This window comes from Pseudorasbora parva, chromosome 20 (genome assembly GCF_024679245.1).
Source record: "Pseudorasbora parva isolate DD20220531a chromosome 20, ASM2467924v1, whole genome shotgun sequence".
Taxonomy (NCBI): domain Eukaryota; kingdom Metazoa; phylum Chordata; class Actinopteri; order Cypriniformes; family Gobionidae; genus Pseudorasbora; species Pseudorasbora parva.
In genome coordinates this window covers 13,012,705-13,037,704 of record NC_090191.1, presented here as the reverse complement: position 1 = coordinate 13,037,704, position 25,000 = coordinate 13,012,705, and the positions used below count along the sequence as shown (strand labels likewise).

Sequence of the window (25,000 nt, the reverse complement as noted above, 5' to 3'; positions counted from 1 at the left end):
GCAGCAGCTGTACCGTATAACGAGTTGGCTCGTTGGTCTAGGGGTATGATTCTCGCTTTGGGTGCGAGAGGTCCCGGGTTCAAATCCCGGACGAGCCCGTGCTTCTGCATTTAATCGCTTTGGTCTCATTAGGGTCACGGGTCAAGCAGGAATATTTCTGGGAAACTGGTGATCGCAGCTTTTCAAAGTGAGGCCGGTTAGCTCAGTTGGTTAGAGCGTGGTGCTAATAACGCCAAGCTCGCGGGTTCGATGCCCGTACGGGCCACTCTTTTGCTCTCTGGGACCTTCAGCTTTTGCGCTTTTCACAAGTGATGGCCGGTCTCACAGAAATCCCTGCTGGCACGCCTGCAGCCAGACCTGGCCAAAATAGCTCAGTTGGGAGAGCGTTAGACTGAAGATCTAAAGGTCCCTGGTTCGATCACGGGTTTCGGCAGAGGAACAGTGACTGTGTGCTTTTGGTCGAGGGGCTGCAGTGTCCAAACGCCACCTGCTTTCTACTTGGATCCACCTAGCCTCATCACTATCTGCCTCTCAGATGGCCACAAGTCAGGACATGGCGGTTCCATGGTGTAATGGTTAGCACTCTGGACTTTGAATCCAGTGATCCGAGTTCAAATCTCGGTGAAACCTTAGCAACATTTTTGTGGCTGGGTGGGGGCAAACTGAAGCGTCTCGCAACTGCTGTCGTACCTGTGAAATTGGCTGTCTGGAACCGATTCGGAATTGGCAAAACATGGGCTCAAAAAGCAAAGCCTTCGCTGGCTCGTTGATATTGCGCTTCTAGGCTGATTGACTTAACTCTATGCTGCTCTGTGAGAAAAGCCAGCCAACGCCAAGGTTCCATGGTGTAATGGTTAGCACTCTGGACTCTGAATCCAGCGATCCGAGTTCAAATCTCGGTGGGACCTGCTTTTGCCAGGAATGTGCGCAGGAGCCCATCCAAGAAAAAAACTTTTACACAGCAGTCATCCTCAAAAGCACGTCTCGGGAGTTCCCCTTGAAGTAAAAGGCCAAGTGGCCACCTGGAGAATGCGGGCATCGATCCCGCTACCTCTCGCATGCTAAGCGAGCGCTCTACCATCTGAGCTAATTCCCCTTGGCATCAGAGAGAAGGTGTCCATTGCTCTCAAAGACACCGGCGAGGACAGAGCCCTAGCATGTGTACAGGTGCTGCATCGGACTTTTCGATCTTTAGCAGTGTTTGCAGCCAGGCAGCAGCTGTACCGCATAACGAGTTGCCTCGTTGGTCTAGGGGTATGATTCTCGCTTTGGGTGCGAGAGGTCCCGGGTTCAAATCCCGGACGAGCCTGTGCTTCTGCATTTAATCTCTTTGGTCTCATTAGGCTCACGGGCAAGCAGGAATATTTCTGGGAAACTGGTGATCGAAGCTTTTCAAAGGGAGGTCGGTTAGCTCAGTTGGTTAGAGCGTGGTGCTAATAACGCCAAGGTCGCGGGTTCGATCTCCGTACGGGCCACTCTTTTGCTCTCTGGGACCTTCAGCTTTTGCGCTTTTCACAAGTGATGGCCGGTCTCACAGAAATCCCTGCTGGCACGCCTGCTGCCAGACCTGGCCGAAATAGCTCAGTTGGGAGAGCGTTAGACTGAAGATCTAAAGGTCCCTGGTTCGATCCAGGGTTTCGGCAGAGGAACAGTGACTGTGTGCTTTTGGTCGAGGGGCTGCAGTGTCCAAACGCCACCTGCTTTCTACTTGGATCCACCTAGCCTCATCACTATCTGCCTCTCAGATGGCCACAGGTCAGGACATGGCGGTTCCATGGTGTAATGGTTAGCACTCTGGACATTGAATCCAGTGATCCGAGTTCAAATCTCGGTGGAACCTTAGCAACATTTTTGTGGCTGGGTGGGGGCAAACTGAAGCGTCTCGCAACTGCTGTCGTACCTGTGAAATTGGCTGTCTGGAACCGATTCGGAATTGGCAAAACATGGGCTCAAAAAGCAAAGCCTTCGCTGGCTCGTTGGTTTTGCGCTTCTAGGCTGATTGACTTAACTCTATGCTGCTCTGTGAGAAAAGCCAGCCAACGCCAAGGTTCCATGGTGTAATGGTTAGCACTCTGGACTCTGAATCCAGCGATCCGAGTTCAAATCTCGGTGGGACCTGCTTTTGCCAGGAATGTGCGCAGGAGCCCATCCAAGAAAAAAACTTTTACACAGCAGTCATCCTCAAAAGCACGTCTCGGGAGTTCCCCTTGAAGTAAAAGGCCAAGTGGCCACCTGGAGAATGCGGGCATCGATCCCGCTACCTCTCACATGCTAAGCGAGCGCTCTACCATTTGAGCTAATTCCCCTTGGCATCAGAGAGAAGGTGTCCATTGCTCTCAAAGACACCGGCGAGGACAGAGCCCTAGCATGTGTGCAGGTGCTGCATCGGACTTTTCGATCTTTAGCAGTGTTTGCAGCCAGGCAGCAGCTGTACCGTATAACGAGTTGGCTCGTTGGTCTAGGGGTATGATTCTCGCTTTGGGTGCGAGAGGTCCCGGGTTCAAATCCCAGACGAGCCCGTGCTTCTGCATTTAATCTCTTTGGTCTCATTAGGGTCACGGGCAAGCAGGAATATTTCTGGGAAACTGGCGATCGAAGCTTTTCAAAGGGAGGCCGGTTAGCTCAGTTGGTTAGAGCGTGGCGCTAATAACGCCAAGGTCGCGGGTTCGATCCCCGTACGGGCCACTCTTTTGCTCTCTGGGACCTTCAGCTTTTGCGCTTTTCACAAGTGATGGCCGGTCTCACAGAAATCCCTGCTGGCACGCCTGCTGCCAGACCTAGCCGAAATAGCTCAGTTGGGAGAGCGTTAGACTGAAGATCTAAAGGTCCCTGGTTCGATCCCGGGTTTCGGCAGAGGAACAGTGACTGTGTGCTTTTGGTTGGGGGGCTGCAGTGTCCAAACGCCACCTGCTTTCTACTTGGATCCACCTATCCACATCACTATCTGCCTCTCAGATGGCCACAAGTCAGGACATGGCAGTTCCCTGGTGTAATGGTTAGCGCTCTGCACTTTGAATCCAGTGATCCGAGTTCAAATCTCGGTGGAACCTTAGCAACATTTTTGTGGCTGGGGGGGGCAAGCTGAAGCGTCTCGCAACTGCTGTCGTACCTGTGAAATTGGCTGTCTGGAACCGATTCGGAAATGGCAAAACATGGGCTCAAAAAGCAAAGCCTTCGCTGGCTTGTTGGTATTGCGCCTCTAGGCTGATTGACTGATTGGCTGATTGACTCTGAATCCAGCGATCCGAGTTCAAATCTCGGTGGGACCTGCTTTTGCCAGGAATGTGCGCAGGAGCCCATCCAAGAAAAAAACTTTTACACAGCAGTCATCCTCAAAAGCACGTCTCGGGAGTTCCCCTTGAAGTAATAGGCCAAGTGGCCACCTGGAGAATGCGGGCATCGATGCCACTACCTCTCGCATGCTAAGCGAGCGCTCTACCATTTGAGCTAATTCCCCTTGGCATCAGAGAGAAGGTGTCCATTGCTCTCAAAGACACCGGCGAGGACAGAGCCCTAGCATGTGTGCAGGTGCTGCATCGGACTTTTCGATCTTTAGCAGTGTTTGCAGCCAGGCAGCAGCTGTACCGTATAACGAGTTGGCTCGTTGGTCTAGGGGTATGATTCTCGCTTTGGGTGCGAGAGGTCCCGGGTTCAAATCCCAGACGAGCCCGTGCTTCTGCATTTAATCTCTTTGGTCTCATTAGGGTCACGGGCAAGCAGGAATATTTCTGGGAAACTGGTGATCGAAGCTTTTCAAAGGGAGGCCGGTTAGCTCAGTTGGTTAGAGCGTGGCGCTAATAACGCCAAGGTCGCGGGTTCGATCCCCGTACGGGCCACTCTTTTGCTCTCTGGGACCTTCAGCTTTTGCGCTTTTCACAAGTGATGGCCGGTCTCACAGAAATCCCTGCTGGCACGCCTGCTGCTAGACCTGGCCGAAATAGCTCAGTTGGGAGAGCGTTAGACTGAAGATCTAAAGGTCCCTGGTTCGATCCCGGGTTTCGGCAGAGGAACAGTCACTGTGTGCTTTTGGTCGAGGGGCTGCAGTGTCCAAACGCCACCTGCTTTCTACTTGGATCCACCTATCCTCATCTTTATCTGCCTCTCAGATGGCCACAAGTCAGGACATGGCGGTTCCATGGTGTAATGGTTAGCGCTCTGCACTTTGAATCCAGTGATCCGAGTTCAAATCTCGGTGGAACCTTAGCAACATTTTTGTGGCTGGGTGGGGGCAAACTGAAGCGTCTCGCAACTGCTGTCGTACCTGTGAAATTGGCTGTCTGGAACCGATTCGGAATTGGCAAAACATGGGCTCAAAAAGCAAAGCCTTCGCTGGCTCGTTGGTATTGCGCTTCTAGGCTGATTGACTTAACTCTATGCTGCTCTATGAGAAAAGCCAGCCAACGCCAAGGTTCCATGGTGTAATGGTTAGCACTCTGGACTCTGAATCCAGCGATCCGAGTTCAAATCTCGGTGGGACCTGCTTTTGCCAGGAATGTGCGCAGGAGCCCATCCAAGAAAAAAACTTTTACACAGCAGTCATCCTCAAAAGCACGTCTCGGGAGTTCCCCTTGAAGTAAAAGGCCAAGTGGCCACCTGGAGAATGCGGGCATCGATCCCGCTACCTCTCGCTTGCGCCTACTGCTTTCCACCGGTTGAGCCAAAGTAAGCCCAAAGTAAGCCCACCTGAGCCAATCGCGTTTCTTCCTGGGGCTTACTTTTGACCAATCGCGTTTCCTCTTGTGGCTTACTTTTGACCAATCGCGTTTCGTTCCTGTGGCTAACTTTTGACCAATCGCGTTTCGTTCCTGTGGCTTACTTTTGACTAATCGCGTTTCGCTCCCGTGGCTTACTTTTGACCAATCGCGTTTCTCTCCTCTGGCTACTTTTGACCAATAGCCGTCGTCCGTTATTATCGTCATCTTTGTTACAGGTAAGACTATGATATATCGCTCTGTTTTATTTTAATATAATTTGTTTATATTCAGTGTGTATTTTTAGAAAATGAAACGTGTCAATGTAGTTAGATAGCATGTACAGCACAGGTTTTCCTCAGTACCTGTCAACCTGTTAACTTACTTTTTCCCATGATAAATAACGTAACTGAGCAAAACATATTGCTAATGTTCAGATAAGTTAAAATCATCGGCCGTTAAGCTATATTGATGTCAACAATGATGTGTGTATTGTGTGTGAATAAAAGATAATGATTTAACAAAAAATACTTACATTTGGTAATAATACTAGTGACATCCGAGAGCCTGGGCCTATAAAATCGTTACCACCATCCCCCATCAAATTATATACTTCGTATTCGACTGTTTTTTTTTTTTTACCACAGTAATATGGTTACGTTATAATGTTATAATGCCGTTACACACACTTTTTTTAGCTACTAGGACAGGACATAATGAGACAAATATAACAAAACAACATTGTAAATACAAAGCAAAAACGTCTTTTACATGTGAGGCCTCCAACACTAATGTTTTTGCTTTGTATATTACCATATTACTGTGGTAATAAACATTACCATACACTGGCCTGATGATGAGTTTTATGTGAAGTGTGTGTTGGTCTGTATATATATAAGATGCATCACAGATAGAGAGGTAGTACAAATACACAATATATATATATATATATATATATATATATATATATATATATATATATATATATATATATATATATATATATATATATATATATATAGTTACACACACTTAACATACAGGTATCGCATCGATTTCTAGAGGTAATAGTCTCTTTCTTACATGTAGTGTGTTATAAATGCCATTACACACACACTTAAAAAAATAAAAACCTAGGACAGGACATAATGAGACAGATATAACAAAACAACATTGTAAATACAAAGCAAAAACAAGTTTTGGTTTTTACATGTGATTAAGTGTGGTTGGTCTGTGTGTGTGTATATATATATATATATATATATATATATATATATATATATATATATATATATATGTAGTTACACACTTAACGGACAGGTACTGTTCGATTTCTTGAGGTAATAGTCACTTTCTGAGTTTCATTTCAGAAAATGTACGCATACCCTGTTTTTCGCCGCCAAACGCCAACATCAAGCCGACTCCTCATGGCGCCATCGGCGGAGGCGAAGCGCCTTGAAAATGTGGAGTCTGGAAGGGCCAAACCGAAAGAGGAGGTGCTGACAGAGGCCAGTACTTATGTCTGCACAAACGGTGGCGACCCCAATGACCAGTTTTTAGTACTGGCTCACTGCAAACTTCAGTTTGGGAAGTACCAGGGCCAGAGATTTAGATGGCTCCTGGAAAACTCACTGGGGTATGCAGTTTATTTGGTGCTCAGCATTTCCACTGAGAAAGCGCAGACAAACCCATTGTCAGAAAATAAACAGCTGTTTCTACAGTACACTTCTGATATTAGAGAGATGGCAGAAGAAGTGGAGAAGTACAAGAGGAAGCAGGATATGCAAGCAGAAGCCCGGGCAACTGGAGACCAGGGCTGCTTGATGGTGGAGTTTGGAGACTTCCAGGGTCGGTCCATGAAGGAAGTTTATGAGGACCAGAGCAAGGAGGCAAATGACCTCATCAGGTACCTGGTTAAGGCAGATGCCAGGCCCAACACCAACATGGCCCTTTTTAAGGCGTACGTCCTGAAAAGACAGGCTTCTGCTGTGGGCACCAGTGGACATCAGCCTGCACGTCCACCTGCACGTCCACCTGCTGCCGCCACTGTCTCTGTACCTCCACCCTCAGCCTCCAGTACCTCTGCACCTCCACCCTCAGACATCCGAACTGGTGTACAACAGACCGCCACTGTGAAAGCGCTGTTGGCACGTGGCAAACATTTGTCTCCTTCACAGCTGGCGAGAAAAATCATGTCACCAGTTAAACCCTGTGAGTAGTGAGTGTAAATATCGAATTTCCCATACAGCAGTTCAACATGTATTTATTTATCGTTATGGCAAACTTGTCATGTTTCTAGATCCATTACCGCAGTCCACTTTACCTCCTCCAGCAGCAGAACCTTCAACCAAACGTTTGGCCCAAAGGCAGATTTTCACTACTGGTAAGTAAGCACCATCTTGCATACGTTTGTCTTTTGTGTATTGTTCACAGTAATAGTTTTTACATTTCTGCTCCAGGCACTCCTGTTCCCACTGCTGAAGAAGATGATGAGGAGCTGGTATTTGCTGCATCCCAATGTGAAGCACAGCTAAATACAGGTGTGGCATATGACAAATGCCAATATTGTTAACATGTTCAGTTACAAGTCACTTATAAGTTATTTGTTAATGATAAATTAATAATTTACAAAACATGACTATACAATAATAAATCATTAATAAGTAATACGCTAACCATTTATAAATGTTAGTTTTAAGACACTTATAAGTTTTTGGTTTAATGATGAACTAATAATTTACTATAATCATATAAATATAACTTATTAAAAAGTGGTTTGCAAACAATATACAAATTTGCTGTAAGTTATGGTAAAAAATATAAATCATTATTTGAGTCTATTTAAGTATTTTAAGTATTTAGGTCAAACTTGTTTCAGTATCGTCTCTGATAATGGTTAATCTTAAACAAGTAATGAATAGACCATTAGTAAATGATCATTATAAGCTTGTCTGTGTTCAAACGCACAAACATGCAGAATTCGTAGGAATACTTTATAATTGGCACAGAACTTAATAGGTAACCAGTGTAGAGACGATAAAATTGGTATTATATGAACATATTTTCTTGTCCTAGTAAGAACTCAAACGTTTGGACACATCACTATTTGTAATGTTTTTGATCAAAAATACAGAAAAAAAGTAATATTGTGATATATTATTACAATTTAAAATAATTGGTTTTCAATTTATTATACTTTAAATGATCATTTATTTCTGTGATCAAAGCTGAATTTTCAGTATCGTTCCTCCAGTCTTTAGTGTCACATGATCCTTCAGAAATAATTTTAATATGATGATTCATTTTCAAAGTTGTTAATATTTTTTCATAACCTGTGAAACTTTTTTATAATACTTTGATGAATAAAAAGTAAAAAAGAAAAGAAAAAAAGAAGCAAAATGTTTTAAAAATAGAAATCTTTTGTAACAGCGATAAACTCTACTGGTCAGTCATTTGGGGTCAGTAATTTTTTTTCTTTCTTTTTTTGTAATAAATCAATAATTTTATTCAGCAAGGATGTGTTCAATTAATAAAAATTGATAGTAAACGAGATTTATATTATTTTAAAAATGTTTTTATTCTGAATAAATGCAGTTCTTTTGAACCTTTTATTCATCAAATATATTAGTCAGCAGAACTGTCTCCAACACTCGTAATGAATAATCATATTAGAATGATTTCTGAAGGATCATGATCACTGAAGACTGGAGGAACCATCCTGAACATCAAACCATCCTGAAAACCAAATATTTTAAATTGTAATAATATATCACAATATTAAAAAAATATTCTGTATTTTTGATCAAATGATGTGCAAAAGAAACTTCTTTCAAAAACATTACAAATAGTAATGTGTCCAAACTTTTGGCCTGTACTGTATGCGTATATATATATATATATATATATATATATATATATATATATATATATATATATATATATATATATATATATATATATACAGGATTTACAGTATTGCATACCACTTAATAATAATTTATGAATGTATTAAGTAATAATTAATAAATTACTTATAACTGAATTAACAAAACATTTATAAAATGTTAGCATATTACTTATTAAACATTAATAAATGTATAGTTATGTTTTGTAAATTCATCAACTAATAACTTATAAGTGACTTATAACTGTACATTTTTTAAAGTGTTACCCAAATGTTATAAGAATGTTTTGTAAAAACACAAAAAATCTATTTGTTTTTAATATTTTTTGTTTAAAATACAGAATTATGTCACATCATGCTTCAAGCAGGATGCATTCTTTGAGTGCACTTCTTCAAAACCGTAAGGATGTCCAAAGGTGTCGGGGTATTTATTTGCGTTTCCGAACTTACCCGTTGTGAAACAATCGCCGGATAACTTTTTCACTCCGCTTGCTCTTCTCACTCACTCTTTAGCTACCCCTGAGCAGACAGGATCATGGAGTTTCATTGTTCTAATGATTAGTGGAACAGTTTTTTCCTTACTGTATATTTGTGCATGCTTCGTGTCTGAATTAATCGTGCCTCATTTTCCTTACTCCATTTCATCTAATCCTCATCCTCAAAGAGCTTTATTGATTCCATATTCCTTACATCAATAAAGTGTACACTGCGTTCTTTGCTTTTTAACACTAGTACCATTTTCTTCACTGTTAATGATTATTAATACTTGTCCAAAATTATTGCTTCGCAGGCTGTTTGTGGGCTGAATTTTTGGCATATTACTATCAAATGCAGCAGTCATGCTTATATTGTTTTTTGTTACTATTCACTCAGAGGCCTGTGCTGGTCCGTCTCCATCAGCGGAAACTGCAAAACCACCAGATCTTCAACATCATCACCCACCAGCTGAGCTTCCAGTTCATTGGAAAGATCATCTTCCACCTTTCCAACATGAGTGGATCCGGAACACACTGTTTAAGGCCAACCTTCGAACCGGCAAGCCAGAACTAGTGTCCCAGCTGAAGCTTTGGTGGTACCCTCCTCAGCCCCCTTTAATTAACACTCAGCCACCCGCCTCACACGACCTCTTCTTCTGTCGGCCCCTTTTCTTATGGATGCCGCTGAAGATGTGGTTATTTCCCCTTGTCTGTGTTCGCGTAGACTGTGTTAAGCACAGACTGACAGCGGCAGGACTTTATCGCACCGTGCGCAAGGTCTTGGACATCGACGGGTGGTATGACCTTGCCACTGAGTATCTGGAGTGCAAACGCTGCAAAAAGAAATATCCTGCCTGGTCCGAGGACATCTTAGGGCAGCTGGATATGGGCCACCGCAGTCAGTTTCCAGCTTTGCTGACATACAGGTAATTCTTAACGACAATCATTCATTATTAGGCGCTTTTATTTGTGTGTTTTTTTTGCATGATTATACTGTTGTTTTCTTAGATACTCATGTGACAACCGGGTGCTGAGGATGATGAGGGAGAGGACACTGGGCAACAGTGTGACTCAGCTTTACAAGAAGCTGATGGAGCAGCACAGTGAGGCATGGACACAGCGTGTCCTGCAGTACTTGACTGCCTGCGAACCATTTACAAGGTCCTCCCTTGTGCAGCCTCCTGTGTTTGCTGAGCCTCCCCTTTTACCTGCCCTACCTAAACCTAAGTGGCTGTTAGCAGTGTACGCCAGGGATGTTCTGGGGCGTTTGCACGAGGTCAAGGGCAAAATTACATCCATCTTTGGCTGTGTTCTCAAGATGGACTCCACAAAAAAGGTATCACAGCCCTGTTTGTATCAAGATATTTGCCAGACATGGATATGTACACAGACATAATGAACACGGTTTTTGACCCTTTTATTTTTCCCTATAGGTCACAAAGAAACTGGCTGGTGCTGCTTCAGGAACAGCTGCCTGGTGCACAAATGTGGGGAACGAACACGGCCAAGTCCTTGTCTCTGTGCTAACAGCTGCCGAAGGACATGGACTGGACTCCATGGCAGCTGGTTTGATGAAACGCTACCGGGAGGCAGGAGAGGCAGCCCCAAAAGTAATGTACGTGGACAGAGATTGCTGCAGTCAGCATGGCCAGTCTCGAGTGAAGGTCCTGTTTTCGGAGTGGGATGAGCTTGAAGTGCGCCTTGACATCTGGCATTTCATGCGGCGATTTGCTGCAGGTGTCACGACAGAGGCTCATCCTCTCTATGGGATCTTCATGGCACGTCTGTCCACGTGCATCTTTCAGTGGGATCCAGAGGATGTGGCTGCTCTTCGCCATGCAAAGGAAGGTGAGCTGGCGGCAAAGAAGACTGGACACATCTCCGGAAAGGCGGTCAGTGCTCGCATTACAAGGAGGGAGTTGGCACTGCACTGCCGAAGGAAGACCAGGGGGATGGAGGAGACGACCAGATCAATCGGATCACTGATTGATCTGTTTGACAGTGCGGCCGGGAAGGACACTCTGGGAGTTCCTCTGCTGGACCACGAAAGGATCCAGCGGATATGGAAAGAACAGCAGAAGCATGTACAGTGTATCCAAGATCCAGAGAACTTTCCACTGTACATGAAGACAGGGACACTGAAGAAGGGTGGTGTGGAGCTGTGCTGCTACAGGTGTGCCCGTGGCTCTACCTCCTTGGAGTCATTCCACCTGCACCTGAACCGTTTTATTCCAGGTATTACATACATATTTAATTACTTACTAATTGAATTACTAATTTAAAATATAAGCACTATAACTGCTTCCATTACTTTAACGTAATGGCACTTTAATAAATGTCACACTCTACAGTAATGTTACAGTTCTTTTCTGATGTCATAAGCATTGACAAAGCTGTCTTGCCTGACAATCACTAGTAACTAATGACAATTTTTTATCTAAATTACATAACTCTATTACATGCAACCAGTTACTTTATAGCACATCATGTGTAGTACATATGTGACATATAATAGCCTTTTTTGTTTATTTAACTTTTAGGAACCAGTGCCAGTGATGCGCATTTTCAAGCTTATCTCCTTGAGGGCTTGATGCGTTGGAATGATGACCGGATGGATGAAGCCATAAAAGGACCTTCATCTATCCGGTCATATGGCAGTGCCATGAGAGAGGCTGTGGACCAGCTTAGTCGAACAGTCTTTGGGAAGCCCTGGGATGAGCGCTATCGCCCTCCTGGAGCATATACAGGCAAGAAATTCATTTTTTATTTCTATTTTAGCCTTTAATGTACTAGACAAAATATTAAAGAGCCTCTATTATTTTTTTCTGAAAATTACCTTTCATGTAGTAAGTAAAAAAAAAACTTCTCAAGGGCTACCCCCAGCCCTAACCCTGCTCAAGGGCTACCCCCAACCCTAACCCTGCTCAAGGGCTACCCATAACCCTAACCCTGCTAGAGTGCTACCCCCAGCCCTAACCCTGCTCAAGGGCTACCCCCAACCCTAACCCTGCTCAAGGGTTACCCATAACCCTAACCCTGCTCAAGGGCTACCCATAACCCTAACCCTGCTCAAGGGCTACCCCCAACCCTAACCCTGCTCAAGGGCTACCCATAACCCTAACCCTGCTCAAGGGCTACCCATAACCCTAACCCTGCTCAAGGGCTACCCCCAACCCTAACCCTGCTCAAGGTTAAAAAATTAGTTCTTCCATTGTTTCATCATCGATTCAGATTCGCACTGGGATTTATGGAAAATCAGTGTCTACAATCAAATCACTGAGCTTTAGGAAGCCTCTGGACACAATGTTTTTTTTTTTTTTTTGGAATATGCGGTAAACCAATCACAACAGACTGGGCCGTCTGACCGGTCAGAGCAGAGTGAGCGTTTGGCTGAACGTTTTGGTGATGTGCAATGTATATTATGAGAAAATGAAAGTGTTTTTTGACCTTTGACTTTGAATATCTCCAAAACTAAATTAGGAAACTTTAAAATAGCATAATAGGGGCATTTCAAGAATTTCTTTTTTTCATTTTCTTTTCTCTCATTTCTTGTAGGTGAATTGCTGGGAATGGAGTATCTTTACAGCCAGACTGGCAAAACACTAACTCCAGTGCTCCAAAACCCAGAGGAGGAAGACAGGCTGGTGGAGGAAGTTGATGACCAGGATCTGCAAGATGAGGGGTTTGAGGAACAGATCCTGGAGGACATCACAGTTCCAGTGCTGTATGAGGATGACCCCTGCAGTGATCTCGGAAACAGCCCCTCATCTTTGCCTCAGCCTCAGTCCCCAGTATCATTGCCTGAGCCATCCACATCATCTGGTGGAGAAGGACAGCATCTTGCCCCTGCCCCTGCCCCTTCAGTGCTGTCACAGCCATCTGACACTGGAAGCAGTCTCTCTGATGAGGCTCAGGTAAGACACTTTAAGTGCTTTATTTAAGTTCAATCTTGTTTTATTCCACATATATTAATATTAATCTGCATTTACTAGGGAGCAGTCATTGGCCCAGATGGCATCGCTGGGTGGGATAAGGTCCAGGATCTGGCTGGTTACCTGGTGGGTCTTCGTGAGGCTGCTTACCTCACTGACCTCCAGATGACAGAGGCCATCCAGCTGTGGACAGCTCTCCCTGATTGCGATAAACAGCGGGTCAACTATCAGTCTCGACATCAGCCTCAGCTGACACATGGGCGCTTTAAGGCTCCAAAGCGGTCCGGTGTCACACCGGGTGTGGAAAGTGTCAAACGTTGTCTGATTGGACATCCTGGGGGTCCAGCACAGTGGCCCAGCACCAGCCGCTTGGTTGAGGCCATTTGTATGAAGCTGTGTGCTTTACACAAGTCGCCAACCAAGAAGGCTGGAGTTTGCACTCCCAGGTGGTCTAAAATCCTCTCAGATTACCACCACATCCGAGAGCTGGTGCTTAATAGTCGCAGGCTGATGGATGAAACAATGATCCAGCTGTTTGAGCTAAACCAGAGGACACTCATTCAGTGGTAAGCATGGCACATTATTTGCTTCAAATAAAATTAATGCTTCTAAACATATATATAATAAATAATTTATTTTTAGGTTTCAACGGCGGCAGAAGAATCAGGAAATGAATGTCCTTGCTCAGGGACTGATTCCACCTGATCCAATAGGTGTGTCTATTACACAGCTTCCTCCACCGAGGCAGAAACTAAATGAAGCACCATCGACCTCGGGCCCAAGACATACTTTTATCTTTCCGAAAAATCAAGAAGGACAAGCACCTATTCTGCGACCAGGTCGACGGCCCGCTGCTGCAACCAGGGAGTGCCCCATCGCACCTGCCCCCACAACATCAGGACTTGTGCAGCCTATTTCAGCACCTGGGTCATTGATGGGCACACTAGTCCTTAACCCAGTCATGACTGTGTCGATGGTGTTTCAGTCTTCAAGTGCTTCAGCATCCAGTGCACGCCCAGCTCTGTCTGCTCCTGTTTCTGCTGCTCCTGCTGCTCCTGTTTCTGCTGCTCCTGTTTCTGCTGCTCCTGTTTCTGCTGCTCCTGTATCTGCTGCACCTGTTTCTGCTGCTCCTGTTTCTGCTGCTCCTGTGTCCCGTTACACCCAGAGGAACAGGCGCCGGCGGGCACAGGAGGAGGAAAGTGGAGTCCATAAGAGGAAGTATGTGCGAGGGGTGTCTTTTAACATGTGCAGCAAATGTGGACAGCCCAAAACGAAAGAGTTTGGCCATAGCCGATATGGTAATGCCACATTTTGCTTGCGTGCCTCTGGTGGACAATCTTTGGAAGACTGGTTGGCAGAACAGCGTCAGCAAAATAAACAACAAAGTCCACCTCCTCAATAAACACTTTACTGTATATATTTTGTATATATTACGTGCCCACTTTTTTAAATATTGTCCTGTATATATGTGTGTGTGTGTGTGTGTGTTTGTGTGTGTGTGTGTATTAATTTCAATATTTGTGTGTATATTTTATATTTGTTCAATTTAATAAAACATTTTAAATTTGATGTGTTTTTTATTAGATAAATTAAATCTGATAAATCATATCAATCAAATCATCAACCCCACCCCCCAACACACACAACTTTTTTGAATTCATTTTATTTAACCATAAACATGTAATCAATAGTCCACCTCCTCAATAAACACTTTACTGTATATATTACGTGCCCATTTTTTAAAATATTGTCCTGTATATATATATATATATGTGTGTGTGTGTGTGTGTGTGTGTACTCATTTCAATATTTGTGTGTATATTTCATATTTGTTCAATTTAATAAAACATTTTAAATTTGATGTGTTTTTTTATTAGATAAATTAAATCTGATAAATCATATCAATCAAATCATCTCCCCCAACACACACACAACTTTTTTAAATTCATTTTATTTAACCATAAACATGTAATCAATAGACCCTTTTCATATTTCTGGGTTTCTCATAGCGGAAGTTGTCATAATTGGGTTAACTCAGAGCCGTTGAAAAAACATCTTTTTCTATAGCTCTGGGTTAACTTTTATAGCTGTGAATGAGAGAATACATTAAAATATATTTAAAATAGAGTGGGATTGATAATACCGGCAGTCAACAGGGAAATATGTTAATTTTTCCATAACTTTAATAAACGCACATAACTTTTTATTTTTTTTATTTGATGCAAAAGTAATAAAATGCAACGAATTGGTGTTATACATGTACATTCATACAAATAATAATAATAATTCAAATACAAAAAACTTTGCAGGATTTACGTTACGTCATAGATAACTAAAAATAGGCGCAGTTGAACACTTGGATACTTTGTCGAGCAGAACACGAGTTCGAATCCAACCCGCGGAGGGTGATTTGTTTCAAATGTAACTCAAACTCCACCATAACGCACATGAGTGTAACCCAAATAATGTTAAGGGGTAATTTGTCGGCGTATTCCCGTTTTATGCGTCTTTTTCGCTTGCGTGCGTGAGCGGAAAGATTGGGCCCCTTCTTATGCTAAGCGAGCGCTCTACCATTTGAGCTAATTCCCCTTGGCGTCAGAGAGAAGGTGTCCATTGCTCTCAAAGACACTGGCGAGGACAGAGCCCTAGCATGTGTACAGGTGCTGCATCGGACTTTTCGATCTTTAGCAGTGTTTGCAGCCAGGCAGCAGCTGTACCGTATAACGAGTTGGCTCGTTGGTCTAGGGGTATGATTCTCGCTTTGGGTGCGAGAGGTCCCGGGTTCAAATCCCGGACGAGCCCGTGCTTCTGCATTTAATCGCTTTGGTCTCATTAGGGTCACGGGCAAGCAGGAATATTTCTGGGAAACTGGTGATCGAAGCTTTTCAAAGGGAGGCAGGTTAGCTCAGTTGGTTAGAGCGTGGTGCTAATAACGCCAAGGTCGCGGGTTCGATCCCCGTACGGGCCACTCTTTTGCTCTCTGGGACCTTCAGCTTTTGCGCTTTTCACAAGTGATGGCCGGTCTCACAGAAATCCCTGCTGGCACGCCTGCTGCCAGACCTGGCCGAAATAGCTCAGTTGGGAGAGCGTTATACTGAAGATCTAAAGGTCCCTGGTTCGATCCCGGGTTTCGGCAGAGGAACAGTGACTGTGTGCTTTTGGTCGAGGGGCTGCAGTGTCCAAACGCCACCTGCTTTCTACTTGGATCCACCTAGCCTCATCACTATCTGCCTCTCAGATGGCCACAGGTCAGGACATGGCAGTTCCCTGGTGTAATGGTTAGCACTCTGGACTTTAAATCCAGTGATCCGAGTTCAAATCTCGGTGGAACCTTAGCAACATTTTTGTGGCTGGGGGGGGCAAACTGAAGCGTCTCGCAACTGCTGTCGTACCTGTGAAATTGGCTGTCTGGAACCGATTCGGAATTGGCAAAACATGGGCTCAAAAAGCAAAGCCTTCGCTGGCTCGTTGGTATTGCGCCTCTAGGCTGATTGACTTAACTCTATGCTGCTCTGTGAGAAAAGCCAGCCAACGCCAAGGTTGCATGGTGTAATGGTTAGCACTCTGGACTCTGAATCCAGCGATCCGAGTTCAAATCTCAGTGGGACCTGCTTTTGCCAGGAATGTGGGCAGGAGCCCATCCAAGAAAAAAACTTTTACACAGCAGTCATCCTCAAAAGCACGTCTCGGGAGTTCCCCTTGAAGTAAAAGGCCAAGTGGCCACCTGGAGAATGCGGGCATCGATTCCGCTACCTCTCGCGTGCTAAGCGAGCGCTCTACCATTTGAGCTAATTCCCCTTGGCATCAGAGAGAAGGTGTCCATTGCTCTCAAAGACACCGGCGAGGACAGAGCCCTAGCATGTGTGCAGGTGCTGCATCGGACTTTTCGATCTTTAGCAGTGTTTGCAGCCAGGCAGCAGCTGTACCATATAACGAGTTGGCTCGTTGGTCTAGGGGTATGATTCTCGCTTTGGGTGCGAGAGGTTCAAATCCCGGATGAGCCCGTGCTTCTGCATTTAATCGCTTTGGTCTCATTAGGGTCACGGGCAAGCAGGAATATTTCTGGGAAACTGGTGATCGAAGCTTTTCAAAGGGAGGCCGGTTAGCTCAGTTGGTTAGAGCGTGGTGCTAATAACGCCAAGGTCGCGGGTTCGATCCCCGTACGGGGCACTCTTTTGCTCTCTGGGACCTTTAGCTTTTGTGCTTTTCACAAGTGATGGCCGGTCTCACAGAAATCCCTGCTGGCACGCCTGCTGCCAGACCTGGCAGAAATGGCGGTACCTGACAACCACAAGTCTGTAAAATCAATCCAATAGCATGCCGAGTTCAATCTTTCAAAAACCAATTAAATTGCGAACTCCATTTTTGCCCGTCCAATGAAATGGCAAGGTCCATTTTTCATACTCCAATCACCGCGCGTAGTCCATCTTTGAGCATTCCATCCAATCTCCGCGTTACGAACTCCATCTTTGCTTGTCCAATGAAATGGCGAGGTTCATTTTTCATACTCCAATCACCGCGCGTAGTCCATCTTTGAGCATTCCATCCAATCTCCGCGTTACGAACTCCATCTTTGCTTGTCCAATGAAATGGCGAGGTTCATTTTTCGTTACTCCATTCACCGCACGAGAGTCGATGAGCACATTCGATACGCTTTCGCTTGTTTATTCCGCTCAGGTATGCTGATCATATTTTCTTAATGAAATACTAGTGTAGCCTATATCTTCCGTTTGTTTATTAGCTAAATTAAATTAAACGGGCATTACATGTAACAGTTTACCCTCCTATTGTGTATGTTTCGGTCGAATTCGGTTCTTAGCCCAAGTGTAACATAACATTACGCATATTTTCCTAATGAAATATTATTGTAGCCTATATCTTCCGTTTGTTTTTTAGCTAAATTAAATTAAACGGGCATTAAATGTAACAGTTTACCCTCCTATTGTGTAACTTATGTTTCGGTCGAATTCGGTTCTTAGCCCAAGTGTAACATTACACCTATTTGAGTTCAGGCACATACATGCCCATTTATCAGATGGACAAAGTTAAAATAGCACAATATGTTTAATATGAGTATTTGTTTAAGTCAGAATAATCCATACATTATTCATTTTTTGTTGTTGTTGTTGTTGTCGTTGTTGTTGTTGTGGTGGTTTTACTCAAAAACCCAGATCAACAAAGCATACAGGCCATAAATAGAAGTTTCAAAACTTGTACTGTTGGTTACAAAAAATAAATCACAACATTAGGTGATTATATATGTATTATTATGTATTTATAATCTGCTATAATGTGGCAGTCATTTTGAACCAGAAACACAAAACTAGCTCAAATGAAATGAACACAAAAGGAGTAAAGGAAGTAAAAGATTAGTTTCCCCCTAAAACAAAATCTGCCATCATTTATTTTCCATCAAGCTGTTCCAAACCTGTATGAGTTATTTTGAAGAATGAAGACCGTTAATAATCCTCATTGACTTCCATAGTATTTTTTTGTTTTGTTTTTCCTACTATGGCAGTCAATAGGGACCGTCAACTGTCTGGTTACCAATGTGCTTCAAAAGAAACTCATACAGGTTTGGAACAACTTGAGGGAGAGTAAATTATGACATAATTTTAATTTTAGGGGGAACTATCCCTTTAATGCTATATTTCTGGGCTACAATGGCAGTTGGTATTCTATTCTATTAAATTCTTGTTCTGTATTGTTTAGGCAACAACATGGCTTCAACTAAGTCACACAAAGGCATGAGCGATGCTGACTGGCTTGCGCGTCTGGAGAGTTTTGCCCGAACTGGAGTTTGGCCATCCAGGGAGGGAAATAGACCTTCTCCCCGACAAAAAAGATGGCATGAGTTATATCAGAAGGTAAATTATGCAGCTAGATTCATGAGCAAACTAATAAACTTGTGTGATAATACATTGTGCTATTTTTTTTATATGTATGAATAAGTAATTATTTACAATGTAAATACAATGTAATATGGTTATAATTATGATGACATGGGTGTCTTGAAATAATGTGTACAACAGTGTCACAGCTATACTTTATATTTATGTTCATAGATAGAAAAGTGCCCTCTGCAAATGAGGGGGCAGACCACCCTTATGAAGGAAGCACAAAAGTGTATTTGTGGATTTCACAAGGTAACTCCAATTAGCCTAGTTCAAGTTGCATAAATAGATGTGTTTGCAATATCAATTTGTCTTTATGTCTAAAGTCATATTATGAATACTGTATAATATTATGTCCCTGGTATATCTTATAAGCATGTATCACAGGTTCATCCACCAGTCACAGTGGATGCATCACAGAGCACCCCTGCCCAAAGTACACCCTCCAGTGATGTGGCACGTCCTGCAAAGATGGCCAAACTGACATTGTCAATGGTAAGCAGACCTTACTGCAGACATTGAAATATCTCAAACTTTTCCTATAGTGTTACAGGTTTTGTTATCACTAACTATGACAAACCTTTTCAGTTTGAAAAGTCAAGGTTTGGAGGCTCACATGTGGCAGCAGCCAAACCTAATTTGAACATTCAGAGGAAAACATCTCAGGTTAATATGAAAGAATTAGTTAGACATCACTTTATCACTACATAATTTTGTTTAATAAAAAAACATTTTGCGATCCCCTTAATAGATTATTCATAATGTTTGACTCCACAGACCAGTTCAGCCGCAGCTTCATGCCCACCCTCTCATCCTTGTCCTCCTCCTCCTCCTCCTCCTTCTCCTCCATCCCCCAAACCCCATCGGCCTGTCATTCAGTCCTCCTCATCCTTCTTCCTTCCTCCAGCTCAGAGATCACAGCGGATCAAAGAAACAGCAACACCATCAACTAATTCTGAGTCTGCTGTTGTGAGGGGCCCAGTAAGATGTCATTCAAAATACAAACATGCCTTCATCATTTAATGCTCTCTTACGCCTGCTTCACACATACTCCGACTGCAGTTCATATGCAGTGCGTGCTGCAGTACGTATGCGATGCAGGAGCAGTGCCTGCTATTGTGCTTTCACATATGCCACGTTTGCAGTGCGCAACTTAACCGCAGTTGAGTACTACAAACACAGCATTTATTCATAATTTTTTATTTCAAATCCAAAAGTTGTTAATGACTATGGCTTGTCAGCATTGCAATTCTCTTTGTATACACTCTTTTATAGATGTCATGTTTAAACGCACAACATTTAAACGTTATATTAAATTAATTACTTTATATTTATATAGCCTAGAACTTTATATTTATATATTATATTGCTTACACAAGTGGCAAAACATAGGCTATAGCTTATATAATGACAAACATTTTAAATTAGAACTTACAATAGACAAAAAAAGTCGTCTCTCGTTATTTCTTTCATTTTTAAATCTTTTAAAAAAAATTTTTTTTACAAGAAATCCTGCAGGTCATAAAGAACTTTGTTTTTCCACCTCCAAGAAAGGACGAGTGCTCTCCATTATGTCTCTTTGTTTACCTAAATGCCAGGTAAGGGACATTTTCCTTGCTTTACCCGAGGCAAAAGGCCATGTGTTGACTTTGAAACAGAGTAGACTTTAAGTCCACCGCATCAATGCATGTTTATTTTAGTGCGAACAATGCACTGACCTTTAATTCAGCGCGTGCAGCAAAAAAATAGTGAACGCTCTAACCGGTTAACATGGGTACGGAAACAAATACGCACTGCAAACAGAGTATGTGTGAAACAGGCATTATTTAAGGCAGGTTAGGGCTACCCTAACCCTAGGCCTAGCCTAACCCTTATTTAAACCAGTGTTTTTGATAATATCAGCAGGTCTCATCTCAGCCAGAAGACCCTGCAGATCTCCCACTACTGTGGCCACAGACAATGCCACAGCAGGACCAGAAGTGGGTGTCGGAAGCACTTTTTAGGGTTAACGCAAAAGGAAAGCAGGAGCTGCGTGAAAACCTTCAGTTGTGGTATGAGCCCCCACCACCAGCCCTGTTGTACCACCAAGCCCCAACACCTGATAGATTTTTTTCACAGCGACTCTTGCTCTGGATGCCGTATAGGCTATGGAAGGTACAACTCCAGTGTACTAACCCTGCCTGTGCCAGTTATCAGCTGTGTGGTGGTGGTCTGCACAGGAGGGTACGACAGGTGTTAGATATTGACAGATACTACAACCTGGTGACAGAGACCCTGATCTGTACCAGGTGTAGAACCAGCTACCTGTCCTGGAGTCATGCTGTGCTGCAGCAATTGGACCTGGCCCATCGATCTGAATTTAGAATCATTCTCACACGCAAGTAATTACTTTGCAGTCATATGTGCTCATATGCTACCTTTGATAAATATATACTACTATAATTAGATACTTGATAATAAGATACTTGAATGATTACTTTTTTCCAAGGTATGCCTGTGACATTCGAGTTATTCGTTTGTTGCGTGAGAGGGGCATGGGAAATGGCCCAGTGAGGATCATCGGCCAGCTGAAGGAGAACCACACTGAGGAGTGGTTACAACGTGTGTCTCGGTACACATCGATGTGTGTGGCCTTTTTGGATAATCCTGGCCTGCTTCCACTGCACTTTCAGGAGCCGCCACCACTTGTTCCAGTACCTAGCTACAAATGGCTTCTCACTGTTTACAGTCAGGACATCCTCAACAGGCTCGATCACATCAAGGCCAGCATTACATCCACATATGGATCGATTTTAAAAATGGACTCAACTAAGAAGGTCAGAGGAGCTGCTTTAATGACTGTACCGTTATCTATAATGTATTGTTAGACCAAAAGAGCTTTATTTGTAAATTTTACTCATTCAATGTATGTTGTATTATTTACTATGTTTATTGTTTCTTTCAGATCACGAAGAAGTTGAGTGGGCCTGCGAAAGGCACAGCACAGTGGCTTACCTCAGTTGGCAATGAGGTAGGTCAGGTGCTGATGAGTGTCCTGACTGCGAATGAAGGAGCTGGGTTAGACCTCATGGCTGCAGGACTCGTGGAGAGATACCAGAGAGCTGGTGTTGATCCTCCCACTATCTTATATGTGGACTGTGACTGTTGCAAGGAAGTGGGAGAGACTAAACTGAAGAGGAGGTTCAGTGGCTGGCCCAATATCATCATCCGCCTAGACATTTGGCATTTTATGCGGCGTCTGGCAGTAGGGTGCACAACTGATGCCCACCAGTTGTATCCTACTTTTATGTCTAGGTTGTCGTCATGTATTTTTGAGTGGGATGCAGGGGATCTCACTCTGCTGAGAAGGGCAAAGAAGGAGCAACTCACCCAACATGGCTGGCCTGCAATGACGGAGGCAGAGATTGACCGTCATATAAGCAAAGATGAGCTGGCCCAACACTGCAGGAGAAGAACACGAGGAGAGGAAACAACTATGCGCCTCCTTGATATGCTCATCAGAGAGCTCATGGGTGGCAAGGGGAATGACGCCCTTGGTGTTCCTCTCCTTGACAGTGTAAGGATGCAGCACATCTGGCAAGTCCAGAGGCGGCACATTACCTGTATTCAGGACCCTCCAGATGTGCCCCTCTACACGGAAACTGGAACCATAAACAAGGGCGGGATTGTTCTAAAGACATATAGGTGTGCCAGAGGCTCCACTTCCCTGGAATCATTTCACTGCCACCTAAACAGATTTATTCCAGGTTTGTCATGACAGAATAGACCATATCTTGCCACTAATTCCTGTTTATTTATATACTTGCAGTAAACCAATTGCATTTTCTCTTTTGTAGTTTCTTAAAACAATGTTCGGCTTTCTATTTCTTATTCTAGGGAATAGCGCAAACAGCCTGAACTTCCAGATTTACCTCCTGGAAGGTTTGTTACGCTGGAATCAGGACCGGGCTGCAGCTGCTGTTGCAGGTGGAGGTGGAGGTTCAACCCTGCGTACTTACACAGGGGAGCTGGTTTACTCTGTCAACGAGAACTACAATAAGTTGTATGGCAGGAAATTGGTCACTAGCTTCACTCCACCTGCAGTTTACACAGGTAAACATATTTTGATCAATGCAGTTCACTAGGTAGCATGTTTTTGTTAAAACTGCAAGTGATTTTGGTCAATAATGTCATTTTGACAGATCAGAGAAAAATTATACTATCAGAATTTTTGCATACTGGACTCTTTGTTGTAGGTTTCAGGGAAAATAAATGACATACTAGAATATAGAGTAATTCTGTCTTTTTACAATGTCCTCTGAGTTACATATTTTTTGTTTATGCAGAAGCTGAATATTTATTTAAAAATATTTACTACATTTCAGAATAAACCTTTCTGATTCATTTCCTTTAAAATGTTTTCTGTTACAAATATTTCCTCAGGGGAGCTCATTGGAGTGCAGTACTTGTTGAGGCAGAATAGTCAGCCCCTGGAGGACATGTGCCCTACCTCTGATAGGACCTCTCAGTTGCTGGAGGAGATAAATGTGGAGGAGCAAGTGGAAGAGGATGAGGGTTTCATTTATTTTTTGGGAGAGGAAGCCACAGTGGCAAATCTTGTGGAATCAGATGACTTGTTCCTTTCAAGTCCACCAGTTCCACCCGCTGCACCTCTGCCCTGTGTCCAAGCTCCACTCGCTGCCCCTCTTCCCTGTGTCCAAGCTCCACCCACTGCACCTCTGCCCTATGTCCAAGCTCCACCCGCTGCACCTCTGCCCTATGTCCAAGCTCCACCCGCTGCACCTCTGCCCTATGTACAAGCTCCACCCACTGCACCTCTGCCCTTGGTCCAAGCTTCACCTGCTGCACTTCTGCCCTATGTCCAAGCTCCACCCACTGCACCTCTGCCCTTGGTACAAGCTCCACCCGCTGCACCTCTGCCCTTGGTCCAAGCTTCACCTGCTGCACTTCTGCCCTATGTCCAAGCTCCACCCACTGCACCTCTGCCCTTGGTACAAGCTCCACCCGCTGCACCTCTGCCCTTGGTCCAAGCCTCACCTGCTGCACTTCTGCCCTATGTCCAAGCTCCACCCACTGCACCTCTGCCCTGTGTCCAAGCTCCACCCGCTGCACCTCTGCCCTGTGTCCAAGCTCCACCCGCTGCACCTCTGCCCTGTGTCCAAGCTCCACCCGCTGCACCTCTGCCCTGTGTCCAAGCTCCACCCGCTGCACCTCTGCCCTGTGTCCAGACTCCACCCGCTGCACCTCTGCCCTGTGTCCAAGCTCCACCTGCTGCCCCTCTGCCCTGTGTCCAAGCTCCTCCTGCTGCCCCTCTGCCCTTGGTCCAAGCTTCACCTGCTGCACTTCTGCCCTTGGTCCAAGCTTCACCTGCTGCACTTCTGCCCTATGTCCCAGCTCCACCCGCTGCACCTCTGCCCTGTGTCCAGACTCCATCAGCTGCACCTCTGCCCTCAGCAATGGTAAAATTTCCTTTTCTAGACAAATTGTTACTCATTTAGTCATTCACCCTCAAGCAGCAAATTCACAAACTCACAAATTTCACAAAGCATGTAATTACCTAACCAACAGTTATATTTTTTTAGGCTGTTGACGAGCACTGTATTCCTGGAATGGACCGGGTGGATGAGTTGGCGGAGTATCTGGTAGAGCTGCGCACACAGACGGGCCTCACACTTACTAACCAACAAGCTGCGATCATTGTGGGTTTGTGGCAGAACCTGGACCAATTTGATAAAGACAAGGTCATGTATGCTGCTCGTTATCAAGACAGGCTGCTTACAGGACGTTTTAGGTCCCCTAAAAAGAAAGCTGTCTTCACTCCTGGCGTCGAAAGCACAAAGAGGTGTGTTTTGGGTTCTAGCGGTTCTCCAGCACAGTGGCCTAAGTGCTGTCGCCTTGTTGAATTAATCTTCATAAGGCTATGTAACATCCACCGAAGCCCCAAAAAACAGCGGACAGAATCTCTGTCCAGATGGGATCTCATTCTTCGAGATTATAGAAAAATTCGGCAGCTAATCTTGAGCAATGGAACTGTAATGAGCGAAACAACCCTTCAGCTAGTGGAGGTTAACCAAAGGACCCTTACAACGTGGCACAATGAACG

The 25,000-nt window shown here is 44.1% G+C and overlaps 1 protein-coding gene and 10 non-coding genes across 11 annotated transcripts; 10 read left to right on the top strand and 1 right to left on the bottom strand.

Annotated features, from left to right (window-relative positions):
- The first annotated feature begins 26 nt into the window (after nt 1-26).
- On the top strand, nt 27-98 carry trnap-ugg (transfer RNA proline (anticodon UGG)). The gene has a single exon. It is a non-coding gene; the product is annotated as a tRNA-Pro (tRNA).
- A 738-nt stretch (nt 99-836) lies between these two features.
- On the top strand, nt 837-908 carry trnaq-cug (transfer RNA glutamine (anticodon CUG)). Its single transcript has one exon. It is a non-coding gene; the product is annotated as a tRNA-Gln (tRNA).
- Nucleotides 909-1,023: 115 nt separating this feature from the next.
- trnaa-agc (transfer RNA alanine (anticodon AGC)) lies at nt 1,024-1,096 on the bottom strand. The gene has a single exon. It is a non-coding gene; the product is annotated as a tRNA-Ala (tRNA).
- A 950-nt stretch (nt 1,097-2,046) lies between these two features.
- trnaq-cug (transfer RNA glutamine (anticodon CUG)) lies at nt 2,047-2,118 on the top strand. Its single transcript has one exon. It is a non-coding gene; the product is annotated as a tRNA-Gln (tRNA).
- A 493-nt stretch (nt 2,119-2,611) lies between these two features.
- trnai-aau (transfer RNA isoleucine (anticodon AAU)) lies at nt 2,612-2,685 on the top strand. The gene has a single exon. It is a non-coding gene; the product is annotated as a tRNA-Ile (tRNA).
- A 95-nt stretch (nt 2,686-2,780) lies between these two features.
- On the top strand, nt 2,781-2,853 carry trnaf-gaa (transfer RNA phenylalanine (anticodon GAA)). The gene has a single exon. It is a non-coding gene; the product is annotated as a tRNA-Phe (tRNA).
- A 909-nt stretch (nt 2,854-3,762) lies between these two features.
- Nucleotides 3,763-3,836, top strand: trnai-aau (transfer RNA isoleucine (anticodon AAU)). Its single transcript has one exon. It is a non-coding gene; the product is annotated as a tRNA-Ile (tRNA).
- Nucleotides 3,837-3,931: 95 nt separating this feature from the next.
- Nucleotides 3,932-4,004, top strand: trnaf-gaa (transfer RNA phenylalanine (anticodon GAA)). The gene has a single exon. It is a non-coding gene; the product is annotated as a tRNA-Phe (tRNA).
- A 403-nt stretch (nt 4,005-4,407) lies between these two features.
- On the top strand, nt 4,408-4,479 carry trnaq-cug (transfer RNA glutamine (anticodon CUG)). The gene has a single exon. It is a non-coding gene; the product is annotated as a tRNA-Gln (tRNA).
- A 1,639-nt stretch (nt 4,480-6,118) lies between these two features.
- LOC137049074 (uncharacterized) lies at nt 6,119-13,573 on the top strand. Its single transcript, XM_067427462.1, has 9 exons — nt 6,119-6,902; nt 6,991-7,074; nt 7,151-7,231; nt 9,469-9,997; nt 10,080-10,407; nt 10,505-11,306; nt 11,612-11,818; nt 12,627-12,985; nt 13,064-13,573. The coding sequence occupies exons 1-9, from the start codon at nt 6,119-6,121 to the stop codon at nt 13,571-13,573; spliced, it is 3,684 nt and encodes a 1,227-aa protein (XP_067283563.1).
- A 2,160-nt stretch (nt 13,574-15,733) lies between these two features.
- On the top strand, nt 15,734-15,805 carry trnap-ugg (transfer RNA proline (anticodon UGG)). The gene has a single exon. It is a non-coding gene; the product is annotated as a tRNA-Pro (tRNA).
- Nucleotides 15,806-25,000: the final 9,195 nt, after the last annotated feature.

What these genes read in the sequence shown, in the direction of transcription:
- LOC137049074 (XM_067427462.1), top strand. Translation starts at nt 6,119, where the DNA reads ATGGCGCCATCGGCGGAGGCGAAGCGCCTTGAAAATGTGGAGTCTGGA. An exon ending in CCAGCTTTGCTGACATACAG is followed by an intron (nt 9,998 to 10,079) that starts GTAATTCTTAAC and finishes TTGTTTTCTTAG; the next exon opens with ATACTCATGTGACAACCGGG. An exon ending in CCTGAACCGTTTTATTCCAG is followed by an intron (nt 11,307 to 11,611) that starts GTATTACATACA and finishes TTTAACTTTTAG; the next exon opens with GAACCAGTGCCAGTGATGCG.